We start from the raw sequence: 15,657 nt of genomic DNA, 5'->3' as shown, positions 1-15,657 counted from the left end.
GGTGTTTAAGTTCACAGATGGGTTAAATGCGGAGGTGGAATTTCCCCGTCTGTGGGATTAAAAAAATATCACTTAACTTATATCTGTAAAACTCTAATCAGCACTATGCTGATTTCTTAATATTGTTTGAAATTAAGAACTGTCCAGTATCGGCATCAAATCAGTCAATGGCCATGCCGCTGTCTTGATACTGGTATTGGCCACTAATAAAAACTTGATCTGTCTGTTGCATAACCATAAAAAAGTTTAGTTACTGTTGACTTCTCTGTGCTTTTAGCCCAGGAGAGGTGCGCAGTTTGTGGGCTCAGCTTCGCAAGGATGAGCCTCGTCTCCTGTCCAACTTTGAGGAGTTTCTGGCCAGGGTCACATACCAGATCAAAGAAGCAAACCAAGAGAAGATGGAGATGGAGACGGCTCTGAAAAGGTCAGTTCATTCACAATTTTATCTCTAATAAATGTTGTTTTATAGTGTTTCCTGAATGCTTGATACCTGGCATTAAATGCATGCACACAGTTCTCAGAGGGCATTTTTTCTGTCTAGAACAAACAAAAAGGGGCTTTTGATGCATTTACATTCTCAGGCAGTTCTATAGCTGGAGACAAAAGGCTTCCTATTCTTCATACTGCAATTCAAACAGCGGATTTAGTGCCCTTTACAGAAGATTACATTTACATCCTCTACATCCTCTAAATCTATAGCATCCATACCATTATCCCAGTCATTCAAATAGTCCGAAAAAACACAAATCATTTAGTTATCAAGTTGTGGAAATGAGTGTTATTCAGTGTAATTGTGACTAATCTGACTGAAGAGAAAGGTTCTTCTGAATTCTGCTGTATCCCATTTTGTAAGCATCTAACAATTTGCTATACACCTACTAACTTCATACATTATGTATAACACAAGTCCCTGTTGTTCCCTGTTTGTTATTCTCCACATGCATTTCTTTTCTAAGAAGAAAGTACACAATTGGAAATGCTTGAAATATGCATAGTTACTTCACAGCACAATAGCTGAAAAGAAGATAATAGCCACTACAAAGTCTCCAATTACCTAATACTCTTTAGCATTATTATTGCTGTCTTTGTTTTGAGCCTGCAAAACCATGGACAGCATGTTTTGAAGAGACTTGTAAGAGGAGGCAGCATCTATCTAGTAAGATAAAATGTCTGATTTTTCCTTATAATTAGGAAAATCGGATATATTCTGTTCTGTCCCCCTAATTAGTGTAGACACTGTGTAATAGATAGTCCCCTAGATCATTATTACTTTCCACTCACATCTTCAGTTTGTATAGTAATTATCTTTCTAGAAATGGGGACATGAATTTGGTTGTTATTTAATGGGTATTATTTTAGTCTATCAAAAGTGAGTTTGCTTGACTCTCTCAAATCTCGCTTTGTAGTAAGACAAGAATGGGGACACTGAGCTTCATTACAACTGTTAAACCTGCTGGGCTTTAGTGCTGAAATTTTATTTTCTGCATTGCACTGGTTTGAGGAAAAGGTTATGTCCATATTAATATATCCATCCTTTAAAGGAAATGTGCTGTATTAAACTAATCCATTGAATGTATTCCATCATCGTGTCGTTCTGATAGCTAAACTTGCAATTTGGGAACTCTCAAACGATGAAATCGGCCAGGGCACAATTGACTGTGCTTTCAATTGTGGAAAGAGGATGAATTAGTCCCTCTCTCTGTATTGATCATTTCCGTTCTTTAAAGGCTGATTTCCCAGATTAAGCCAAAGCCTGGACTAAATGAGATTTTTAATGGCAAAAAAAGTCATTGATGTTGCGGTCTAGTCCAATCTTTGTCCACAAGATCGGCCCTGAAATTTTATATGAATTCCCTTAAATGTCTAGAATCCACTGCCACTTCCTCGCTTCCACTCCTCGCTCCTATAACTTGAAAATAGCTTAGCTGGTTTGCATTGTTTCATATGAATAATGAGACTTTGGGTCTAATAAACCTGGGAATTTAACCTGGGAAGCTTCTTCTGAAGGGTTATAGAAATACAAGGTTTTGTTCCAACAGCAATCATATGTGAACTTTCACCTGCCTTAGGGGAAGTTTAGATACAGACTGGGAACCAAAAACGAAAAATACTGGAGCAAGCTGTTGTTATCCTGCACTTCTTTGGAAATATGTCAGTTTAACCTCCCATTTAAAAAATACAGTCTTATGCAAACATTTGGGCACATAATGTGTTTACTTCATGTACGCATCCTTTACATTTTAATGCACAATTAATGCTTATTTGCTGAACCTGAGCCAAAGTTATGGCACCTTTTTATATTTTAGTTTTTTTTAAAATTATCATTATGCCCCAAATGTGCTGTAAACACAAATGGAAGTTAAATCAAACTTATTTTTTCATAAAGTTTTCCATTCATTTTTATGGAGCCCCAATGAGTTTGAGTGAACGTTTTGTAGTTTGAATGCACATTTTCTTTTATTCCTGATTTGTCCTACAGGAAAGCAGCTTCTCATGATGATGAAATCCAACGCCTCTATGAAGAAATGGAGCAACAGATCAAGAATGAGAAAGACAGGATCCTTTTACAGGTGAGCTCTAGTGCTCTATTAAGGTTTTGGGTTTGACTGATTTGTTTTAGAACATGTTGACACTGGTTATTATAATAATTCTTGTCATTATTAGTATAATAAAGCTGACCGTTTTACAGAAAGTTTGACAGATGTATTATAATTTGCTTCATGACTTGACAAGTATTGGAAAGATTACTTCAAACTTGCTCTAAAATCAAGCCTCAGGGGTCTGTTATATAAGCTGTAATTATGTCCTGCAGGATTCTGAGAGGTTCTTGACCCGCAGTCAGGAGCTGGAGCGCCAGCTCTCCAGCAAAGAGAGAGAACTTGAACTGCTTTCAAGCAAACAGAAAAGAGTGAGTAGTCATTTTGATTCCCCAACCACCTTCCATCACACTTTTTTTGTTCATGTGTTCATATGGGTATGTGAAAACTTGCATATGTAGTTCAGTAACATGTAAATGTAATGTTGTGACGCATGTCCTTCATTAACTCACAAAAGGAGGCTGTGATTTGTTCTCAGTATTCATAAATGATGGGGGAAGTGATAAATCCTGAGTCATGGCTGCGCTCGAGTTTCATGCAGCAGTTATTGTTTGCAGAGTGTTTTGTCAAGAAATTGACATAGAGGTTTATTCATTTGATGAATGCATGTTTGTTCTTAGTTAACCCAGTTTAATGAAGTGTTGACAAAATGATGCCATACATGAGGCAAAGACGGATACCTCGCTGCTCTTATTAGCAGTAAATAAAAAACAGCTGGATCTTTTCATTCTAATGAGGAAGGAAGGGTGCAGCAGCAAGTGCTCATCCGTTTTCTGTACTGTTGGCATTAAATTACTTATTTACCTCTCTCAGCTGTTTAATTGATATTCATGCCCCACCCACAAATGCTTTCTTTCATAGCAACTGCTTCAAGGTTGGACAAGATTTAAAGAAAGCAAGCAAAAGTCCTATTCACCCTAAAGAGAAAGTGTGGCACAATCTTCAAAATACCTCAATTTAGAGCATAAATACTTTCAAATGATTTTTATGGATTTGTCAGGTGACACGGTGACCACGTTTTGTTGTTGTTGTTGTTGTTGTTGTTGTTGTTGTTGTTGTTGTTTGTTTTGTTTTGTTTTTTGGTTGTTGTGTAATGGACCTCACAATAGCGTAGCAGGAGCTTCTTTCTACAATATAGTGGAGCTCGGTTGTATGAATAGGCAATATGAATATGCTAATGGTCCTGTGATCAATTACTACACAGTGAGTTTATTATGGATATCGTCAGTACTTGTGAAACAGTGAACAACCGATTGGATATTGGTCCATCATGCCATTATTTGCTTGGGCTGGAGGTTAGGGAACCAGCCTTATGACCGGAAGGTCACTGATTTGATCCCCTGAGCTGATAGTACGTGACTGAAGTGCCCCTGAGCAGGGCAGCTAACCGCCAACTGTTCCCCAGGCGCTGGGGGTAGAGCAAGTGTGCTCACTGGACCCTAATGTGTGTGTGTGTATGTGGATTTTTCACTGCATGGATGGATCAAAATACACAGGTGAAATTTCCCTGTTGTGGGACTAATAAGGGTAACTTAATTTTAACACAAAAAATACTGTACTGAGTTTTCCATACCTATTTATAAATGTCACTGATGTTTTGCTGGTGCTTTTGTACAATCCAGTTTGTTCACAACTTTGAGAGAAAAACAAATACCATGATGCATATCATGTATTTTGAAAATCAGATATGATATACATTTGCCAAATATCCCACCCATACCCAATGGTTTAGCAGTTTACACTGAAAACTCAATGTTATGTAGCAGCTCTAGACAAGGATTGTATAAATGAATAACTACATGCTTGTTTATGCTGAGTTGTGTTCTACAATTTCTCATTAGAGCTAAATGGTGTTTTGGCTGAACATTCTATAATGCTTGTCAAATCTTGCAACAGCTGCTAAGAATTAATGTATTTATGGACAGAGCACTGACATGCCAGTTAACCCAAACCAGCAAATGAATGCACTGTTGGTCAGAGCTGTTTTTGTTCCAGACTGCCTCAAACTCAATGTCATCCCAACCTCATCAAGAGGGCAGTGCTGTTCTTGAGATGTGGCGTATAGCAGTCCATTTTCTGGCTCTATATTTAGCAGCAAAGCTGTGCTTGGTGCTAGTGCACCAGCTTTCTTATCAAACCAGTCCTGGCACATGATCCACTAGTGCTGAACATTTTTCACCTTATGACAGTAGCATACTCAAAAGGCCAGGTTTGGAGTGCTGAGGCTTTTCCGATTAGTATTTTGTTTACAGAGGCTTATTGGTTGGGTAATCTGTGATGGACTCATATGTGTTCCATTCTGATTGGACTAAAGCATGAGGCCAATCAAATGACATGAGTTTTTTGTTTGTTTGTTTGTTTGTTTGTTTTTAGTTTGTTTTGACCAATTTTCTCACCAGTTTAGCCATTGCCAATTCCACCAGCTGGTTAGTTCTCCCAAAAATCACACGATATTAAACGGGACGGTAAAGCTAGAAAAAGTATAGAACATAATTTGACCAGACTTTTGCATTCCCACTGTAAACCTACTTTTTTCATTGACTTGTCATTTTATAAGGTACACGATATAGGGGGCAGTCATGGACTGAAGGTTAAGGAACCTGCCCTGTGGCTGGAAGGTTGCCGGTTCGATCCTCAGCGCTTATATGTCCATGACTGAGGTGTCCTTGAGCAAGACACCTAACCCCCAATTGCTCCCCTGAGGATAGGGCTGCCCACCGGGCAACTGTGCTCACTGCCCCCTAGTGTATGTGTGTTCACTAGTCTGTATGTGGTATGTCACTTCACAGATGAGTTAAACACAGAGGTGAGATTTCCCCGTTGTGGGACTAATAAGGGTCTCTTAATCTTAATACTTGTGCAGTTTCACACTTTCACACTTTCACATCTCTTCACATGCACACACAGTCAGCCATACACAATTCATCATTGGTTATTTTTTGCACTAGGAATGTGCTGATAAATGTTTTTTAATATATCAAAACATCCTCTTTTACATTTTGTAACCAATTATCTATTCATATAGTATTATATATCTACATCATGAGAGATTGCTGAGTTCATCTTGACTGTAACCATGTCACTAACTGCATCAACTACATTGCCCATCTGTCCTTTGTGATTTAAAATGTAGTTCTTTTAAAAAATCTTATAAATTTAAAATAATAATAGAAATATGTTTTTGCCAATTTTTTTATCCTAACAAAACAAATGCATGGCTGAAATCAGAAGGATGAGTTGTGGGTGAATTACTGTGGGGCAGGGGGATGGAGAATTCACTCCCCTCCAAACACTGAGCAGGACACGACCTCCTTTCCCACTACATCTCTGGCTGGTAGCGCAGCATTCTCAACACAGCAGTGGCACTAACATGATAGTGGTATGGTGCTGAGAGTGACATAGACATGAGGGACAGTCCAGTGACATTGCTGAGGTTTTCAAACGCATCATCCATCACCATCACCCAGACTTACCCAGCCAAGAGCAGTTTTTAGTCAGGAACTGACAGTTGATAAAGGGTTAAAGGATGTTGGACACATCCTACTGTCTCCACCTGTGCAACAGCATGGTAAATGTGGATTTTAACTGTATTATGTAATGTCTGCGTATCTGTGTGTGCATGTCAGCTGGAGCACCAGTGTCGTGAGCTGCACAGTGAGCAGAGAGAGACGGCAGTGGAGAATGTAAAACTGAAGCAGTATAATGAGGAGCTGGCGAGGGAGCTGGAGCACACCACTCAGCAACTGAGTTTAGCCCAGGAACAGCTCAATCTGCTGCAGGATCAAGCCTCACGTCTGCAGGAGGAGCGAGAGCTGTGAGACTGCACTTCACACATATTTTATACACCTGCTCCTCATCCTGATCTCAGTTTACAGTGTACATGTATCTGTGAAATCAAAACCGCCAGCCATTCATGGTCTTATCTTTGTGGAATCTTCTCCTCCCCAGTCATACTGAATCTGTTATGTTGTTTCTAGAGAGATGTACAGAGTTACAGAGAGCCTGCAGAGAGAGCGAGCAAGTCTACTTAAGCAACTGGATTTGCTAAGGCAAGAATACTTCTGTAAATACAGTAAACCGTGATCTTAATTTGTCAGTAAAATGCAGAACTCATGAATAGATGAAATCCACGTTTATGTCTGTTTTAGGGAAATGAACAAACATTTACGAGATGAGCGGGATATATGCTGTCAAGTGAGTGTTATTGATGTTGTTTTGACTTCAATGTTCTAAAAATTTGATGTAGATACATTATAACATTTCGTTTCCTAGACACCAAATAACTCCGTTGTGACCCCCTCATGGGCACAGAGATCTGGATCAATTGCTATGAAATACACAGAACGGAAACAGTCATTTAGGAGGTAAGGCTTTTTCCCAGAACTCTGAATAAAAAGTGCCTCTGTCCACTCAAGTGCTCTCAGGATGGAGGTTACTGCCTTTCAGTCTTTTTTAAGGCTGTGACTCTTTTTGGATAGAAATTATTCAAAAAGCTGCAACTCGATCTATTGTGGTGAAAACTGCTAATCAGTAATTATATAACAATTAATCCTGTCCACATGCTCTGATTGGTTGAAAAACTCTCTGCCCATGTTGTTATATCTGATGAAAGCACTTGTATTATTCTGAGTACCACTGGTTGCTAAGGAACAACAGTCACTCTAAGCAACTTTTTTAATGTAGGAAATCAGCCAAATTCTAAACAGGGCCTATATTTAATAATAGTGCTTGAGGGTTTTTTGCTTTTTCTTTACTTTGTAAAACTGTTGTATAAAAGCAACAGAACACTCAGTCAGGTATCAAAAATTTTATCACAGATAAGATTATAACACTAACAGTTAAGGCACTACCCCACTCATACTTGCAACCAAATCACAGCAGTCATGCTATTTGCAGTAATACAGTACGTGATGTTGTATAAGAGTCATGTAATCTTTAATATTTCTTAACTGTGCTGTACTATGGCTTGAATATTTCTTCCATGTTTTTTGCTCTTTCACGTCATGAAAGTGATGATGAGGATGAGATGTTGCCACATTCTAAGAGGAAGAGCACAGTGGGCGTTAAGGGCCACAGTCTGGTTCTAGAGCAAGAGGACCAAGCAGATGCCCTTCCTCCTCAAAGGCGCCATCTCCCAAGGGTCATTTCCATTGAAGAGGACCATCTCCCCCACCTCCTGCAGGAGGAGTACCAGGCCCAGCTCAGGGACTGGAGTGAGGAGGAAGAGGAACTGGAAGAAGGCATTGATCTCCAGATGAGCAGCATTTACCCTGCTGCAAGCACCCCAATCCCACAGTGCCCTCCTCCAGACAGCAGGGACATACACACCCCCACCTCACCAAGGGGACAGCCAGTGGGGAAAGAGACCCCCCAGCCTGTGAGTGGCCGGTTTGTCTTTTGGTTGTCATTGTTTAGAATTGAAATTTCATTACTAAGTCAGCACTTCCAAACAAAAAGTGCTGGGTTATATATTTCCTTGTACCTGTAAATCATGATATTAACATATGGGTAATATTACTTTTAATTTTAGCTACAATTGATTTGTTTTTAGTTTCCTTTCTGGAAAAGTGGTTTCTGTCTGGTTAATGTTTATAAAACTGTGTAAGATTCCCTCCACAGTACCAGTACTCAAAAAAACACGTTCACTAAGCGTTTGAATGCAAATGTATTAATACTGTGATAAATTCAGAGAACATCTCAAGGTTGACTTTGATCAACATTGCCTAAAAGCATCTTAGCACAAAGATGATTCTTAAAAGGCAGCGTGAGAATCACATTGAACACTCTCTCTACCAATTAGGATGATCTTAACATTAAGATGCTTTTGGGAAACTCAGCCCTGAACAAGTATAAGTGTAGTGTAAGTAATTAGTCTTAAATCTCTGACCCCACAGCAGTTAGACTACAGTTCTTTAGAAAATGACTCAATGCAGCATAAAATCTGAAACTTTTGCCTTGATTTGATTTGATTGTTTTAGGAATTTTGGTACAATTCACAATCAGCCGTTCTTGTTTATTTATTTTTTCTTTTCACAAAGACAACAAACAATATCACACCATGTTATTTTTGGTGAAATTTAACTTTTAAAAATAACTTGAGAGCTCTCTTTATGGTTAAAAATGTACTAGTGCATGCCATTATTATTATTATTATTATTATTATTATTATTATTATTATTATTATTATTAATAATAATAGCAGTAGTAGTTGTATATGTTTATTGATTTTTTTTAAACATAGTCCTACCAGCTACTAAACTGCAACATTTTCTTCCCTCACTTAATTATACCCTTTTCATTTTACTGTAGTATTTTTCTTATCCTAACTCTATAAGTCATGAAAATTTAATCAGACGGTCAGTGTGTTGAATAAAACCTACCAGCATAGCTTAGAACTTCCTGTCGCAGGATAAGAGAGTCCTGATATGGCAGCTTTGGTACAGCAGGTGTTGTGTTTCCCACTGTAAGAAGGGTCACTGAGGTCCACACCTTGCTTTTTTCACATACATTCAGAAAGAACGCTCTATTTTTGAATCACTCAGTGCCGTCATACAGTCATGCTGTCTGTGGCGAGCATTTCCTTTCATGTTTTTCAAAGTCTGACTTTGACGAGTTCTGAAAATTATTTTAGGAGTATAAAGCATTTCAAAGCATGTTTTCTCAGTTTACAGTCTGATACACAGATGATCTGTGCCACCAGCTTCACTTTAGATGTTACAACAGTCTGAGCTGAATGTATTCCTGTAGGGACACTGCAAACACTTCCGTCATTGGGGTCATTCTCCTCAGTGTTGCACAGTTCCTTGACTTTTTGCTCTACTTTTATACAGGAGGAAGGGGTGAGCTTGGGACCAGACCGCCTCTTTAAAATTGTTCTGGTGGGGAACTCCAGTGTTGGGAAAACGTCTCTGCTGCGTCGTTTCTGTGACGACTGTTTTTACCCTGGAACCTCAGCTACTGTTGGTCAGTTTGCCTTCCACAGCTCATCTCTGTCTCTGTGACTTAAAGTGCCAAAAGGGCTCTGTGGAGTGACGCCACAGAAGAAATTCTTAAAAAAAAAAAAAACTTTTGAAGCACCGGATGTTTCCATTTTCTGAGATTTCTGAAACTGAAAGAATGTAATGTAAAGGTTCTGGGGCACTTGAAACGCATGTCCAACTTTTATTTTTAAGAGTATATCTGCACAGACTTTCCAGTATGTTGCTGCTCGATTGAGTCAGTTTTCTTGCACACTGTTGTTTCTGGTATTTTTCATGCTGACTGCATTAACAAAGTGGGAAGCTGATGCAGCTTTTCAGTCTCACACAGAGGTTGCCATACTTCTGCAAATGTTGTATGGTAGCTCTTCCTCAGGCTAGGGTGTTTCCCACAAACACTAGTAAGCATTGGATAAAAGAATCAATACAGCATATTATCACCATATTTCAGTTACAACATCGTATTTCTTTACACATAAGCCAAAATATTCATATTTTATTACATAATTATTTTTTACTCTGCCTGTGCCCATTGGCAGACTAATAGTATACCAAAGTCCATTTGAGGTTGCTGAGAAGTCAGTGGGAGGAACCTTTTGAAAGACTAATTTGTGGTCGAAAGTAATAAGTGTGTGTGTGTGCGTGCGTGCGTGCGTGCGTGCGTGCGTGCGTGCGTGCGTGCGTGCACACTATTTTTTCCCCAAATATGTCAAACTCAAATAATTAGAAATTGTGCACTATTTTGACAACACCATGAAATGCCATATTTAGTTTGTTCCCTGTAGAGCACATGTCAAGCTCCAATCTTTGCAAGCCAAAACACTGCACATTTGTGTGAACTCATTATCACTTATAATCAGCAAAACATGATCAAGGATGTCCAAACTTTGCCTACAATTGTATGTATTGCAATACTTAGCAATATTGTGTCATGTAGATCTACTGATGCCCAGAAAAAAAATATTGTGAAGCCCCTTCCTGCTACATAGAGGAGAAAAAAGCTTTGATTTATTTTCTTTATATATGAAATAATGAGTAATGAAATTTAAAGAAAGTAAGTAGTTATTTTAGGATGGTAAGCCATTATGGACAACATAGTAATTCAAAATCTAAAAAAAAAAGTGAAAAAATAAAAATCAAAATTTTGCATACTGTAGCCAGAAAACTCATAGCTGATTTTGTCTCCTCTACATCGTGCAAATGTACTTCTATGCACCTACGATGCTGCTAACAAAAGAATGTTTTATTTGCTTAGTTTTGGATGTTAGCGTAGCCCAGAAATGACCCATGACAGCTTGACAGTCAGGATGCTCATTCCCTGTTACAGTACATCAATAACACAGTCTCACTCAGGCTCAGATCAATCTGGTCTGCCCTTTCCTCTTAGTGTGCACTCTTGCTGTGGAGGCATATGCTCAGAAGATCTGTTTTAAAGGGGGGAAAAGAAAAAACTTCAAAAGATGAAAATGAGAAAATGGTCCTCCTCTGGACAACAAAGTCATGCAATGTTTTTGTCTCTCTTGTTCCATTTTTTTTTAACCATTTTGCATCTAGGTATCGACTACAGTGTAAAGACACTTACAGTGGACAACAGCCAGGTGGCGCTGCAGATGTGGGACACAGCAGGTCAGGAGAGGTGAGGGTAATACGGTCTTTCTGCATCCAATAAATGTTCTTGATTTCTTTGCTTTTTGATTGTCAAAAATGAATAATTCCCCTCAACTCCACAAATAACATATAGGTAGTAGCCACAAATGGAAGTAACAATGATTGCTGAGCCTCTGTTTAATTTCCTGGCAGGTATCGCAGCATTACTAAGCAGTTTTTCCGCAAGGCAGATGGAGTAGTGGTTATGTACGACATTAGTAACGAGCAGACGTTTACAGCAGTGAGGTCATGGCTGGCCAGTGTTCAGGTAAGAGAGGGTGTGATGTACCTTTTCTTTTTCATCGGCCTCGTCCGTCAACAATGATACACCAAGTCAATTTGTCTTAATGCAATATATTAAACTATTGAATTAGAGGCAAGAGTCTGCATAAAGCATTGTGGGCAGCTTTTACATCCAGTGCACCCGTCCATAGGGTTTGACCAAAAAGTCCAGTCAAGTGTGAGTTGCAGGAGTCGAGCCTTAAGGTGATGAGGGACTTGAACGAGAATCTGAGTAGCCTCCCAGAAGAGGAGAGGGCCAAGTCCTCTGAATGATGTACAGGATAAACCTGCGTGACAGAGAATATCTTTATCTCTTAGGAAGGAGCGGGTGAGGACATTCCTGTCTTGTTGCTGGGGAATAAGACAGACCTGGAGGCCCAGAGAGAGATTCAGTTCAGAGCGGGCGAAAAATTAGCTAAGGTGAGTGAACTAGAACTTTCCTAATAATAATGGATCAGTCTAAACCAAATCATCCCTGCCAGCCCAGGAGCACTCCTTGAATGAAGGTAAAAATACATGAGTCAGAGCTTTTAGAGAACTAAGGATGTGCAGTGTTCTTCAGGAAGTGAATCATGAGTTATTTTGATTGTTCATGTAGGGTTTTAGCCACTCTTCTCCTTACTTTTCTTCTCTGTTCAGTTTGTCATTTGTGTGATGCTTTGAGTGCTTTGGAGTCCTTTTATCTCTGATAAAAGCACTGTTCAGTGTAGCTTTATGGACAGGAAAAATGCATGAGATGACATGCTACTGCCTGTGCTAATTATTATTTATGTTTGCTCGTACTTAAGATGGCCAACAATTTTGTCTTTCAGGACTCTCAGTTGATTTTCTTTGAGTGCAGTGCTTTCTCAGGCCACAATGTAACTGAATCTATGATCCACTTGGCAAGGTATGTTCTGATAAAGACATGATGTTGCACCATTATTATAATTATATAGATTATACAAACCTCAATAAATTAGGACAGTATGTGAAATGCTAATTCAGCAGTGACTTGTAAATGTACTTTGACCTGTGTTTTTAAAAAAGTAGTAAAAAGATATTTAACATTTTTAGCTTCATTGTTTTTTGTAAATATACACTCATTGTGAAGTTGATGTCTGCAACATGTTCCAAAAGAGTTAGACAGTGGCAGATTAAGATTAGAAATGTTCAGAAACATCTTAAACAGGTCCTTGGGTATTAAAATGTGCATCTAGGAAAGACCTATTTTTTCTAAACCAGGACGGGGCAGGAATATTTGTATCAATATCCACTGTAAATAAACACAGTTCATCGCTGCATCAAAAATGCAGGTTAAGACTAAACTAAACCATAGGAAACATGTATTGTGGTGTGACAAATCAACCTTTCAGATTGTTTATGAAATAATGGGTATTCTGTTCTCCAGGCTTAAGAAATGCCAGTAGCATGGGTAACTTGAACTGACTGGCCTGTTTGGGTTTTGTACTGGTTTCAGTTTAATTCAGGTCAAACAAAATTTACTAACCACTGCTTTCTGTATTAGCATTTCACATACTTTAATACTAAAAAAAATGCAAATTTTTTTAGAACTGAGGATTGTATAACATGCATGTCATGTATTGTTCTAAAAGTAAAGTTAACATTAAGTTCAAATGTTTTATGAAACTATATAAAGGGGTTACTAATATGTACCCCAGAAAGTAGAACATCTGTCTCATTCAAGTAAGGCTTTAAAATCAACCTGTAATCAAAATAATATCAGTTGAAAAATCTTGTTTTCCCATAATCTTTTGTCATAATATAATGACTGTTGCCTCGCCTCTGAAACACCCTCTAAGTTTGGATGAAGTCACTCTGAACCAGTGGCAGAGATAAACATTGTTTCATCACCCCTCCGATCTCCTATCTATCACAGAGTGGAAAAACTCTCAGACTGCTCAGCACAGAAGTAACATAGTTTCAATGAATATTGGTTTTAATAGCCTGAAAGGAAGAAAGCATGAAACAGCAATACATTAAGTAGCCATTCAAGCCTAATATGTGTTAGTATATCATTGCTGTCTGATCAGAACCTCTAGATTTTACTTTCTTGCTCATTTCTAAACTCCAGCTGCTCTTTCTGTTACATTAAACTTTCATGGGAAATTGACCAGTAGAAATGGTTCAGTAATACTTGAATTAAATGTTTATTATATGAACTTCAGGTAAAAGTGTAAAATGTTTTTTCATATCCTAAAAATTTGACATTTTGTTGATATAAGGTTTTGTCCTGACAGTGATAATTATGCATTGATGTAATTGTGAACTTTTTCTAGAATTCTAAAAGAGCAAGAAGATAGAGAGAAAGAGAAAACAGTGATCCTGGCAGATGGTCCCTCAAAAAAGAAGTCTTGCTGCTAGTAAAGAGCCCCCTTTGTTAACCCACCACCCTTGTGCTGAGTGCTAGCTGTTTCACCACTGTCTTTCTGGTGTTCATGGTGATGTACAGTTTTCTCCTTTTCCTACTCCACACTTTTAATAGTCTTACACTTTTAGGCACGTCTGTGTGTTTTTTCAATGTTGTTTTTTTAACTAATGCCACACACAAGCAGTGTTATTGTGGAGAAAGTCCAGGTTTTGCACTAAAAGGTTTTGGTGGAGCAACTGTCCATATATTTCATATTGAGGGGATACAGAATAGAGACACATCATGCTGAGAGCTGATGTTGGCTGAATAGCCAAGAAGAAATATGAAGAATTGCATGTATTATACTCATTAGTTCACACTGAATTATAAGCTCACCTTAAAACTTGTGTTTACAGTGCAAATGTTTACATAACAGAAGTATAATATCTTCAAAAGTCAAAAGCCAAACTGGAGTTTATTTGGAGGTGAAATGAATTACATTATGTTTTAATTATCTCCAAGATCATAATTATATTTTACAGTTAAAGGTTCTGCAAGACTGCTGAATTTGAGAGGAGGGTGGGTGTAGTATAAGAGGTTATGTTGTGCTAGGAGAACAACTGACTGGGAATGTTTCTGTATAAATTATAAATATCCATTTCAGGACCTGGGGTTTGTTCTTGTTTTTTATGTACTGTGTTATGTTTTTTTGACAAGTGGCCTAAATCACAAACTGCGCAAGCAATTTAGTGCAATCAGTGTTGACACCTGTCTCAAATCTCAATGGAAGCTTAAAGCTGTTCATGTTCTCACTGTGGCACAGCAATTTTTTCTATTTATCAATATGTCTTATCTAGTGAAATGTCTCACTTTGAAGTGTTTCTTTGTGGAACAAAAAGGGCTTACGGTTCTTTATTGCATCAAATGAGTCTGAGGCCATGAAACAAATCACAAGTGGGAGCCCACAATATGGGGTCCTACTAAGGTTTTCTTCTTTTTTTTTTTTTTGGTTCACTTTGTTGAATGTCACATTCTTGAACGTGTCTAGAACATGTGCCTGGTTATAATATCACTGTCCTGTGTCACTGTGAAGTGTATGAGATTGAACATTCACACCACCAACACGCTGACAAGCCACAGAGTCCACCCCTTTATTTTTTCAATAACAGTAAGAGTGGTCCAGCATGTTGTTGTATGTGAAGAAATATTCCAATATAGTTTCCAGTTCTGGTCCTGCAGTACTCCTGTACCACACGTGTTTTGCTTCTGGGGCTCACGCACCCGTGCCCTGTTTAACTTCATATGGGGTTTGCTAATTATCTGACAGGCTGAGTTCAGTTGGGAGCAGGGAAAACTATAAAACATGCAATTCAGGGTATTCAAGGACCATAAAGGGAAAATATTAATCTATTAAAACTTTATTGTATGAATATTTTAAAGGCTGTAATGAGTATTTGTAAGTAATTGTAATAAAGGTATACTATATTTACATGAACTTGTTAATTTGATGTGGAGTCGGTGGTGGGGCGGTGTTGGGTTGGGCTGCGGAAAGACTACTGTGCATAAAACACTTTCAAATGTACCTAATTATAAATTACAGATGAACTTCTTTCATGAAGAAACGCTGGTTTAAAGCTAAAACAAAAGGTAACTCAAAGCATGTATCAGCAATTTTCATAAATGCTACAAAATGGGGGGAAAAAATAATAATAATTAAGCATTAATTCTAGGCAGAGCTGCTATGAGAACAACAGTGTATGGGTACTGTAGCTGTGCTGCCACCTAGTGGACGGAGATTTGGAAA

The 15,657-nt window shown here is 38.3% G+C and overlaps 1 protein-coding gene across 2 annotated transcripts in view; it reads left to right on the top strand.

Annotated features, from left to right (window-relative positions):
* Positions 1-15,342, top strand: part of cracr2aa (calcium release activated channel regulator 2Aa) — a 33,219-nt gene extending 17,877 nt beyond the window's left edge. For both annotated transcript variants that reach the window (XM_017686921.2, XM_037540121.1), the window contains exons 5-18: positions 278-424; positions 2,480-2,570; positions 2,813-2,908; positions 6,224-6,411; positions 6,575-6,646; positions 6,746-6,791; positions 6,870-6,961; positions 7,608-7,974; positions 9,428-9,560; positions 11,129-11,210; positions 11,375-11,489; positions 11,822-11,923; positions 12,316-12,392; positions 13,783-15,342. In XM_017686921.2, coding sequence (XP_017542410.1) covers positions 278-424; positions 2,480-2,570; positions 2,813-2,908; positions 6,224-6,411; positions 6,575-6,646; positions 6,746-6,791; positions 6,870-6,961; positions 7,608-7,974; positions 9,428-9,560; positions 11,129-11,210; positions 11,375-11,489; positions 11,822-11,923; positions 12,316-12,392; positions 13,783-13,867 — 1,693 coding nt within the window. In that variant the 3' untranslated portion in view covers positions 13,868-15,342. The remainder of the gene's footprint in view (positions 1-277; positions 425-2,479; positions 2,571-2,812; positions 2,909-6,223; positions 6,412-6,574; positions 6,647-6,745; positions 6,792-6,869; positions 6,962-7,607; positions 7,975-9,427; positions 9,561-11,128; positions 11,211-11,374; positions 11,490-11,821; positions 11,924-12,315; positions 12,393-13,782) is intronic.
* The last annotated feature ends 315 nt before the right edge of the window (positions 15,343-15,657 follow it).

Source organism: Pygocentrus nattereri, chromosome 7 (genome assembly GCF_015220715.1).
Source record: "Pygocentrus nattereri isolate fPygNat1 chromosome 7, fPygNat1.pri, whole genome shotgun sequence".
Taxonomy (NCBI): domain Eukaryota; kingdom Metazoa; phylum Chordata; class Actinopteri; order Characiformes; family Serrasalmidae; genus Pygocentrus; species Pygocentrus nattereri.
The sequence above is the reverse complement of the archived record's forward strand: the minus strand, read 5'-3'. Positions and strand labels throughout refer to the sequence as shown.